Source organism: Colobus angolensis, unplaced genomic scaffold (assembly GCF_000951035.1).
Source record: "Colobus angolensis palliatus isolate OR3802 unplaced genomic scaffold, Cang.pa_1.0 Scaffold562, whole genome shotgun sequence".
NCBI classification, from domain to species: Eukaryota; Metazoa; Chordata; class Mammalia; order Primates; family Cercopithecidae; genus Colobus; species Colobus angolensis.
In genome coordinates this window covers 1,034,114-1,045,567 of record NW_012119177.1, presented here as the reverse complement: position 1 = coordinate 1,045,567, position 11,454 = coordinate 1,034,114, and the positions used below count along the sequence as shown (strand labels likewise).

Here is an 11,454-nt window from a genome sequence, read left to right as displayed (position 1 = left end):
ATATATTAAAAATATATATAAATTCAATGTTAAGTATGGACTCATGGAATGCACAGATGGCCTCCTAGTCCTTCCTGGGTCCTAAAAGCTTCCATTATTAAAAGCTCTATACTCATCAAGGGAGAGATAAAATAATCCAAATTATGAGGAAAATATTGGTGGAGTGACTATTCCGAAATGAGGAAAATATTGGTGGAGTGACTATTCTTATCACCAACATTTGGTTTGTTAAACTGATAATGCTGGTAATATAATAAAAACCTCAAGTGATATATTTTTGGCACATGCTGGATCATTTGAACACAGACAAATACATTTAATTCAATTGTCACCTTCAGTGCATATTTTCTGGTTTTACAGGTGTGTTTCTATGCAGGAAGGCTAATGCTATAACAATAGTGAAAAGGTTATTAGAAAGTGTCTTTATAGGGCATTCCTGGAAACATCTCTAGCAATATAGGTACTCATTTTACCAGAAAAGTTGTAAAACAGTTTAAAAAGGTATTAGAAACACAGTGGCATTAGACAAAGCTAACGGAGTTTGTTGGATTGCATTGGTCAAAGGTCCTACTGATTGATAGCAATCAAATCCACTCCTGTAGGAAAATACAGATTGACTCTGTGAAATAGTTATTGGAAGGCCTATGTCTCTAATAATAAAACCTCATGTATCTCATGTTTTTCTAAACTCTGATATGACTCAAAATTGTGAGGCTTCAATGCATTTTGCCAAAGCATATTTTCACCAGATGAAAGAAGCCCTCTGTGGCCCACCAACTGATAACAACCAGATCATTCATGATCTAGAACGTAGAGATCAGTTCTTTTGGAAACAACACCAAAGAAAGACTGTCCTTGAACTCCATCAGAAAGGACCACACCAAGCTCTTTTTTGCAGCACAGCTTCAGGGATTTGAGTCTTGGATCCACATTTCTCAGTTTGAGAGAGCCCTTCCAGACCCTTGGGACTGTACACCCACTGGAGACCTCCAGGTAAAGCTTACTAGGGATGTTTTTTTCCCCCAGAAGAAGATGGCATCCTTGATGTAGACAGCTTTCCCAAAATCATGAATAAAATCTTTTCTCCTCTGTCAACATGAAGTCTTTTCCCCTTTCCTTTTCGGCTCATGTTTCTTTTCTGTTTATACATGGCAATATAATGTGATAATGAAGATTTCATAATCAATTACTTCTGCATGGAACTTAAACTGAGTATTGCATATGTCATGTTAAACCTAAATCCTGACATGATCTTAGAGATACTCTGGTTCATCCTGTAAGAAATTTCACTGATATTCCATGTGCAATATCTAGTTCTTTCTAAACAGGTGGACTTTTAGACTGAAATATTCAGATTGCTTGTTTAAATCTAACAGTAGGCAAAACCTATAATGAGAGTTTGGTAGTTAAATTAAGCCAGAATTGAATTTGAAAAAAAAAAGGAAGACAATTTGACGTTTGTAGGCAAATTTATCACCCTAATCCTTTAGTTGTTAGTATCTTCTACCATACAATGATTAAAAAATGAGGCCTTAGACAAATATTACTAATGCCGACTCATAATGCTGATTCATAATGCACAAGACATCTCAAACAGGAGACTATCTGTAGGGTTCTTCCGGAATATGTTTTTATTTGTGGAGGATTTAACAACCAACCATATATGTGGGCAAATCCATGTCTCAACAATTGCAAAATAAGGAGCCACTGGCAATTAAGGGATTCCAAGGGTACTCCTGTCACTCCATAACTGACTGGAAACTTGATATTGGTCTGCAACTCTTAATTTGAACTATGGAATAAAGAGGAGTTTACCAGCAGGTATGAATTCTTCTTAATGGGTATTGTTGGGTAGAAAATTCCTTCCCTGGCTTTGTATAAATGTAAAGGAGGTTATGCTTAGAAATATGTCTCATGCATTAGTTACTATAGCTGATTCTACTGCAAAGGCTATAATTGTCCAGCAAACTTCTTTAGATTTTCTTACTAAAGGCACATTAGGTAGCCAGATTGCTTTGGACTACCTTTAGGAAGGAATATGTGCACTAGATAACAATCCCTGCTATACTTAAGTAAATTCATCAGGTAGGGTAGAAGCTCAGTTGTAAGAAATCAGCAAGCAAGCTAATTGGTTAAAACAAGTAGAATTTTATTCTGGCTTAATTATTTATATATTTGATTTATGTTGGTTCAATTGATGGATGGAGGCTCCTTCAGTCTCTTAGTATCAGCCTCCTGATAGCCATCATAATAGTCTCCCTGGCACACCTTAACCTCCCCTGAGTCTTAAATCCTCTTATGCAGCTATTCATTCTATGTCAAATGGTCTAACTAAAATTAGAATAATGAAAACATAAAGAGAACATAAATAACCAGTCAACTGTCCTGATGTGTGAATTGTGAATTCCATACTGATACCAAATCAATCAATGATGAAAGTGACAGAGAGTGGTGTCAATGTCCAAGGTTTTGGTCAACCTCTCAAAATTGAGAGGCAGACCAAAAGGTGGGGAATTGTTAAATTAAGTTTGGTCTAAAATTGCCACCATATGTAGCAAACTGCAACTTAGTGTAGTTTGTAAACAAACTGCAACCGAACTTAAGAGTATTTTCTTGTAACAAATATGAGTCTCATCAAATCATGGCAGCTGAGCTTCAGCCAATCACAGGTTGCCAACTGATCAAACCATGCCTATATAAGGCAAATTTCTCATCTATGTCCAAATAAGGCAAATGCTGAGCTGTAACCAATCAAAGTGTTTCTATATGTCACTTTCTTTTTCTGTCTATAAATACTGCCTGCCCAGATCACTGGGTGAAGCTCTCTGAACATCTACTGGTTCAGAATGATGCTGATTAATGAATCATTCATTGCTTAAGTGAATTCTGCCACATTTATCTATCTACAGTTTTTCTTGTAACAGTGTCTATGATTAAATAATAAAGGTCATCTACATATTTATATTTTATTTTGTCTTCTACAATTAGGAAAATGTGTTGCCTGTTGCTTGCTTGTTTGTTGTTTGTGCCTTCATGCAAGGCTTTTTTCCTCAAAATTTTCCGTTTCTTCATAAAACACCTTTTTAAGCCTGATCATGTTAAAATATTTACACATCCTCATTATAATCTCCAATGGTTAGGCTTATTATTTAATATAAAGATTGAAAAATACTCTAGAAGAAGAAAAATATATAAATAATGCCCAGAATTATTTAGCATATTAAATAAAGATACTTTAAAGATACATTCTTACCTGTCTTCAAAACTTTTGATAGTATCTGCCAAGGTTGAAGTATGTGCAGCCCATAAGTACTTCAACAGATCATCAAACTTACTAAAAGGTGACTGCAAATACTAAGGTAAAGAAGTCAAATGTATTAATATTTAAGCAACCATACAACACTTCTCCCTGAAATTTAGTCATGTTCAGATATATAATTTAGCAATATTCTACATAAAAGAAGAATTTTATTTCTAAGTAAAAATATGTATATGGCCTTAATGTCTAACACTCTTTAAAGAACACAAAAATATTCATTAGTTTTAATAATAGCATATGCATCTATAAGTATTGAACTTCAAGTATTTTCAGACTTTATATTTTATACAGATCATAAGGTCTTTATTTTTTCCTATTAACACTGCTAAAATTACCATAAAATCATGAGTAACAAAAATATCTTATTAAAATGTTTCATTAGATCTGAACTAATGCAATAATCTACTAAAGTATTAGTAAATATATCTTTTCTTCATTGATTTTAGTCAAATTTCTTCTAATATCCTAGTGGACATGAAGATTCAATTAATCAGAATAGCCTCTTCACCATTCAGCCAAATATCCTGTATGTTCACCATTTTTTATAATGTATTTGAGGCAAGAAGAATGGATAGATTTATGTCAATGCTGTATTGAGGCAGTAGGTATTAATTACTCATAACACTCTACTATACAATATATTATTAATATATCATGCATAGCAATTTACATTTGCATACTAAGGAAAATATTATGCAATGCACAAAAAAATCCTAGATGAAATGATAGGACAAAATAAATCCTCTTCCTATCTCCTAAGATAATAAAGAAGGAACCTGGTAAAAGGTGTTCCACTTGTTCATTGTCTCAAGGAAAGATGAACGACAACTAGAAATATCATAACAAAACTTCCTCTCATTCTTGGGTGGGGGCAAAAGCCTGACTTGGTCTGATGATATCCCCATTATACCAGAATCAACCGCAGCAAGAAAGGGTAATGAAGACAGAAAATAATTCAAATCTGTAAGAACAAAAGATTTATTATTACCACAAGCACTAACAAATTTCAAAGAGAATATTTTTAAGGAAGGTATAAGTCATTAAAAAAATTCACAGACCCAGAAACATGATAAAAGCTAAACGCTAGGAAAAAAATATTGAGCAAAAATCCCCCTAAGGGTCAAATACATAACTTTGATTGTGTTTCTGTTAATAACCCCATAATCATAAATATATAACATGTTGGCTAAAGTAGTTGACTATGATATTTTAAAACAAAGAGTAATTTTAATGGATTTCATAATAGTCACTTTTCAAAGTATTAAGTAGAAATGGAAGAAAGTTATCAACTTTTCCTCAGAATGGTACAAAACCTCTCGTTAACGGTTTTATTGTGAATTGTATTTGTAGTTTTCTCTAAAATATTTTAACATGATTATAGCTTTGGTAAATGAATGTTTTCTATTTTATATAGGTAAATTTAATTTGTAACCATGATATAACTACATTTTTATCTTATTTTATGCCTTTAAAGCAAAAATTTTGGATAAGTTTTGACAATAGATCATTGGATAATTGGACTGACAATCAAAGAAGACTATTTTTACATTTTTAAAAATTTTACCTATGTATAACCTATTCCAGCAGACTCAGACATTTTCATTAGTTGGATATTAGGCTCATACTGATTTCCACTAGAAATCAGTGATGTAGAATATTTCATCCTAGACAGGCATTTCTGAATGGAGTCCTATGCCACAGTGTAGCTGGCTAATCCTCCAAACTACTAAACCAATCTAAGAATAACAAACTCTGAATTCTAGCTCTGCGGCCACTACTATTTGTGGGTCTTTTAAAAGAACAATTAGGGGTAGGAAGAGGAAAATGCTTAAGGATACATATGATGTGTGTCACTCTGAAAAAGTGAAATTTGATGTGGTCATGTTTCTAACTATTGGGAAATACCTCTAAGGATTTGTGGTATAAATTGTTTTCATTACTAAAGTATAAAATTAAATGAAAGAATTAGAAAATACCTTCTGGTTATTTTAGCATTAAAGTATATGATTAAAGCCTGAGATTACTGATTGGTATAATGAATTGCAGTAGGTATTAATCTCTGGCATGTTTATAGGTTTCAATATTAACCACATCTGGTCTGAGCAAAATGAAAAAGCATCATTTGTCTTGATGTCTCACTTCTTATCATTCCTTATTCTGGAGATTCTTTGTCATCAGTTGGACCTCCCACCTAACTGCCAGAACTGGCCCCTCAGAGGCCATTGCTTTTGCAGAATCTTATTTTCGTCATTCTGTGAAAAGCTGGGTATGTCCTAAGGAATCACTATTGACATTGTGGCTGTTAAATCTCTTAATGTGACCTAAAGATCATAAGGTACATGGTGAAACAGATTCCTTTTTAAAATAGGAACAAGATTGTTTTAGTTCTGTCTCTGTCCCTAAGATTTTAGGTTTGAATGCTTTCTTTCAGGGAAGGTTAATATCTATTTTGCCACTTAAACGAACATACCAGCCCACCAACTGTCCACAGAGATGCACATATGATCTCCAGATTCATAGCCACAGTTTGTCTGTCGGGTTGGATCAGCTAATCTGCCTGGAGGAGAGAGGATGCACAGTTGTATTTATTATATACATTTTGGAACTGGCTGTAACTATTGCTTAACCACATAGATTTTGTTTGTAGATACAAAAGCATTTATTTCTGAATGATATATGTTGGTATTTCCACCATTCTTTTCTATCTTTTATTTTTTAGACCCCAATGAATTTCTTTTCTTTTCCTTAACAACAACACAGTTTTCTACTTTTGAATTATAGGTCCTAAATATTATTTGCTTTTGTAAGGATTCTCTCTTCTATTTCCTCCTCTACCTCCTAATCGAAACTATGAGGCAATATGCATACACATAAAAAGAGATGGTCGAGAGTCAAAACAAATCCCTGCTCCACCACTCACTAGCTTGACTTTATCTAAATAACCTCTAATGCCTTAGTTTTCTCATCTACGACATGGGGATAATAATATTAACTACATTATAAGGCTGTGATGTGAGGTGAGAAAAAGCACCAAAAGTGTTTCACCTGTAATATACATTATGTAAATATTAGAAAATAATCATTGTTTTTCTTCCAAATGAAATTGCTCTTTTCTTAACCTCTTTCTCACACACAATATTTTCTTTATTGGCTGTGTTATCAGTGTGGACTGGGAAACAGGCACCACTCTTTCTCATTGTTGAGCTTCTATCAACCAGAACAAAAGTATCTTTCAATTCATGCATATTTTATCCCAAAATGTAACTTCTCTCTATACACTGTAAGGTACTTTATTTCCAAGAGGAAGCAAACGTTTTACAGAGAAAGATCCTCATGAACAACGTGATGATTCTTTATAACCTCTTATCATAATTAGAACTTTAAGAAATTCAAACTAATTTGACATCACTTTGTATATCCCCTTGACTGTTCAGTTCATCTCATTGCTTAGAAAGGAGTGTGGCACTTAGTGGAATTTCAATAAATATTTGTGAAATGCTCAGTAGATGAGATGTGATGTCTTTTAACAGGTGATAACTATGTCTTATACCTCATTGAACTTTCTAAAAATAACGCACAACCCACAAAAGAAGGATTTATGAGTAAGGAGAAGGATAGGTAGAAAAACAAAGATTATAAGGGAAAAGAGAGCAAGATAAAGAATCAATTTTTAAAAACATGGTAGGGTATATACAGAGTACAATTTCCCAAACACTTCTTAGGTCTACTGGTAGATCATTACAACGAAAACAAGAGTCATTCTTACCTGTCCTATATTGCCAGCCATACTGCAGAGGCAACCCCCATAAAATATTTTGTTCATTTTCTGGTGCAAATTTTGCAAAATACCTGGCCGTCTGGTTCAACAGGATTTTATACATCCCCATTCTCTCAAGGTATACCCACGGATTAATAATGTACATGCTGTTCTCCACCCTGTAGTCACTGAGCTGACCAGGACTCTCCTTCCACAGAGGGGGCTCTATATCTGAGAGATTGGAAGTCCCTGCTAAAGAAGCAGAAAAGTAACCAACTAGTACACAAAGCCAGGAAGGAAGAAAAGCCATTGTGCTAGAGCTGGGGATTGAGACTGTGGCAGGGCTTTTATTGGAGAATGGAAGAGGAAGTCATGATATTTGATTACCTGACTTTGCTTTTTTTTTTTTTTTTTTTTTCCTGGATAGGGTGAAAATGTAGAGGAAATTGATGTATTAGCTAACATTTAGTATAATTATATTTTCCAGCCTCTTCAGTGTCAGAATACTGTGTCAGAACCTAAATACAAGGTTAGGCTTGTTTATAATGTTTTAGATAAAACTATTTATCAACAAAAACCTTCCAGAAGTTTCCCAGGCTACATTGTGACTACAAAATACATCAGAAATGGCTTTTGAAGCTTCCCTCTCATAAAAAGACTTTAACATATTTCATGGAAAATATTAAATAGCAGAAGATGGAAATATTAGGATTTATAATAATGTGCAAACGTGTAGTAGAAAATATGTGTGATCCAGTTGTAATACAACTTTCTGCTTCAAGAAAGAAACTTAAAGAATATCTAATTAGCTCAATTCAATAGTGAAAGTCAGTCTACTGGAAAAAAAACATGCTAGCTAATTCTTAATATCTATTTTTCATTCTTTATTAGTAAAAGAATCATAGAATTTTAGCTGGGAATATGGTTTCCCAGAATTAAGGCTAAATTTCCAGTTTTCTTTGCACAAGCAACCACATGACTAAGTGTGGACCACAGAAATATAAAGAGAAATAGTGTCCACAGTTTCTGGGACATGTCCTGAGATGGAGGGCACATGTCAATTCCTCTTCCCTTCCTCCATGTTGTGGTTTGGATTATTGATGTGATGGTTGAAATTCAATCCCAACACCTAAACACAAGGCACTATCTTAGGGATGAAAGAATGCAAAGTTAGTGGTGGCTTGAGTCCCAGAGAACTGTGGAGCCATGAGATGCCCCTGAATTCCTACATCTGAGTTTTGCCTAAGCAGGAAACACCCTGCTCTCTTGTTTCAACCAGTTATTGAGGTTTTATTCACACATTGTCAAAATTCTTGCCTTATTAATAGGTAATGCATCTGAAAACTCAATTATTCACATAATTAGATTCATATGCTTCATAGTAGGTCAATGGTAGTGCTTGCTCCTGGCATGGTCCATATTAAACATCCCACAGCATGATTCCACTCTTTTTTCCTGTCATATTATTTACCCAATAGCCATTTGATAATTAATACATTTTCCAGAATATTAATATAAAAGGGAATGATAGGAATTGCTATTGTAGATGAAGAATGCAATCATTCTGGAATTTTAAAAGTATATTAAATCTTTATAAGAATAAATACATGAATATGTACTATCAGATATGTTTCTCTAAAACCAAATGCCAGATTGTTCTCAATGGAGAAATCTTAAGAGCACTCCCTTTAAAGTCAGAAATAAGGAAAAATGACCACCAGCATTATAATCATTTAACTTTTGTTGGAGGATACCAAACAATAAAGTTATTAAAGATAAATACATTAGAAGTATAAAATTGAGAATGAAGATGTGCTAGTACATTTTTTATAGATGACATGACAATGTTCAGAAAATATAAGAGAATAATCTGGAAGAGTAACTACAAAGAAAAAATTTACTAAAGTGGTTAAGAACTAAATTACTATATATAAATCAATAGCTTTTATATATAAAAGCAATTGGGAAATATAATAGATGAAATGGAAGAAAAGTCCACATTTTAATGTCAACAAAAGGGCCAACATATAAGTGTCTAATTATGATAGATCTGTTTGGAAAAATCTTTAAGACTACAAAAAAATTGAACAGTTTTAAAATCATACAATGTTTCTCAATAGACTCAACCTTATCAACATGTTAATTTAAAAATTTGTACAATAAATGAGAAATATTAATTAACAGGATTTTTAGATGTGTTTTCTAGAAGATTTTTAGAACCACTGAGGCTAAAATTTGTCAAAAAAAAAATTGTGAAGAAAATAGAAAAACTCTAATAATAATGGATAATAGTAGTGAAAGGAAACTTTCCACAACAGGTATTAGAAGACTATTACAAGCCCTCAAAAATTAAAGTAATACCCCACAGTCATTGATGTAATAGTGTAACCAGTTACTCGTTAAATAAAACAGAAATACTGAACTATATTGGAGAAAGATTTTAAACGAAGACCAAAATATAATGAGAATTTAATGAGGAGCTATACTGGAACTAGATCTAGACATTGCTTCTATGTCCACTGGTGGGGTAATTATTGGAATCCCCATATACAGTGGGAACAAAGTAAGAGTACATCTTGATGGAAAGATATTTGTTAAAGGTATAAAAGAAATAATGTCAATAGTAGCATCTGGATCTTCTCGTGCAAAATTATTAATAGAAGAGGAAATAAGTTAGACGCTTACAAACAAACCTCAAGTGAACATAAAACATATCATGGCATGCACTGATAGTCGCATAACCTGATACTCACTCTTCTCTTATTTCTTTGTAAGAACACCCTTAATCCTTAGCACAACACAGTCTTCCTGGAACAGAGATTATATTAATTAGTCTCACTGCTTGATGTAGCTACATGATAAAGCTGTGGCCAAGTTGTTAAGTTGCAGCTTTCAAGGAATCTGCTTTATACATTGTCCTTTATTCTTTGTTATTTCTTCCTCTGCTGGCTGGAATGTAAATGTAACTAGAGACTGATGCTGTCTTAGATTATGAAGGAGCAAGGAAAGGTAGGAGAACAATAAAACAGAACACTTTTGATTTCTAGTCTCTACAGCTCTAGATTGTCTGCTTCTGATTGCTGTCTCTACAAAAGAAATAAAATTTCAATTTAAAGCAATAATATATTTTTTGCTAGATTTGTACTGCTTGGAGAACCTAATCTGAACAGACATTCTAATTTTCTCTTTTAACATTTCTGAACCTCATTTTTTCTTAACTATAAAGTAGAAATAGTGTTACATGCTCCTAAATCCATTAATTATAACTCCTTTTCAAGGTAAGCTTCTGATATTTGGGAAGATAATTTGTATTAGATATTGGATAGACAATTACATGTTTGAGTCACACACATACAATTACTCAAACTCAAAAAGGTCAATGGGAAATAAATACTAATATCTCAATTTACCAATAATAGCTAAGACTTATCAGGGTTAAGGATTTACCCTAAATCACATACAGGTCCCAGATGAGAAAGCCTAATTTTGATCCCAGGCCTGCCTGATGTCAAAGCCAGGGCACTTGTAGGCTGTGTTGTATTGTGCCACAAAATAATGATGCAAATAACATTACAGGGAAATTTTAGCTTATTTAGGAGAAGAAATTTTGTTCAAAAAAATCTGCATTTTTATGGCACTTGAAGATGTTTTATTCATTTTCCTAGAATGCTGATTGCAAGTGTATATTTATTTATTTATTTATTTATTTATTTATTTATTTATTTATTTATTTTGAGACGAAGCCTTGCTCTGTTGTCTAGGCTGGAGTGCAGTGGCGCTATCTCCGCTCACTGCAAACTCCGCCTCCTGGGTTCACACCACTTTCCTGCTTCAGCCTCCCGAGTAGCTGGGACTACAGGCGCCCACCACAGCGCCCGGCTAATTTTTTGTATTTTTAGTAGAGATGGGGTTTCACCGTGTTAGCCAGAATGGTCTCGATCTCCTGACCTCGTGATCCGTCCTCCTCGGCCTCCCAAAGTGCTGGGATTACAGGCGTGAGACACCGCGCCCGGACGCAAGTGTATATTTAGATGGTCATGTTGAGGCAACTGTCAGGAGATTGAAGCCAGGGGAACTGTAATGTCAACTTAAGTTTGTTACTAGCAGTGTGAACTTGAGGACTCTAAATTTGCTCCTCTACAAAAAGAGAATAGTAAAACCATTCTTTCTTATTACACAGAGGAATGGAAAAACCTAAATAAGAAGATGTAGGCAAAAGGAGTAAAAGAGTATAAAACTATGTAAAAATTTTTAAAGCCTTTTCATTAAAATTAAACAACCACTCTGGAATATGTTTGATCCATTTCTATATTCTTTTGAATATGTGCCTTGACTTATTAATGATTTGGTTATGTTATTGAATTAGTTCAATGCAGTC

At 33.7% G+C, this 11,454-nt stretch overlaps 1 protein-coding gene across 1 annotated transcript in view; it reads right to left on the bottom strand.

The window, feature by feature from the left end:
* LOC105525889 (chromosome unknown open reading frame, human C6orf58) overlaps positions 1–7,392 on the bottom strand; it is a 19,590-nt gene extending 12,198 nt beyond the window's left edge. Inside the window, exons 1-4 of the mRNA XM_011961680.1 lie at positions 7,086–7,392; positions 5,790–5,876; positions 4,096–4,280; positions 3,254–3,354 (exon numbers count right to left, since the gene is read on the bottom strand). Coding sequence (XP_011817070.1) covers positions 3,254–3,354; positions 4,096–4,280; positions 5,790–5,876; positions 7,086–7,386 — 674 coding nt within the window. The 5' untranslated portion in view covers positions 7,387–7,392. The remainder of the gene's footprint in view (positions 1–3,253; positions 3,355–4,095; positions 4,281–5,789; positions 5,877–7,085) is intronic.
* Positions 7,393–11,454: the final 4,062 nt, after the last annotated feature.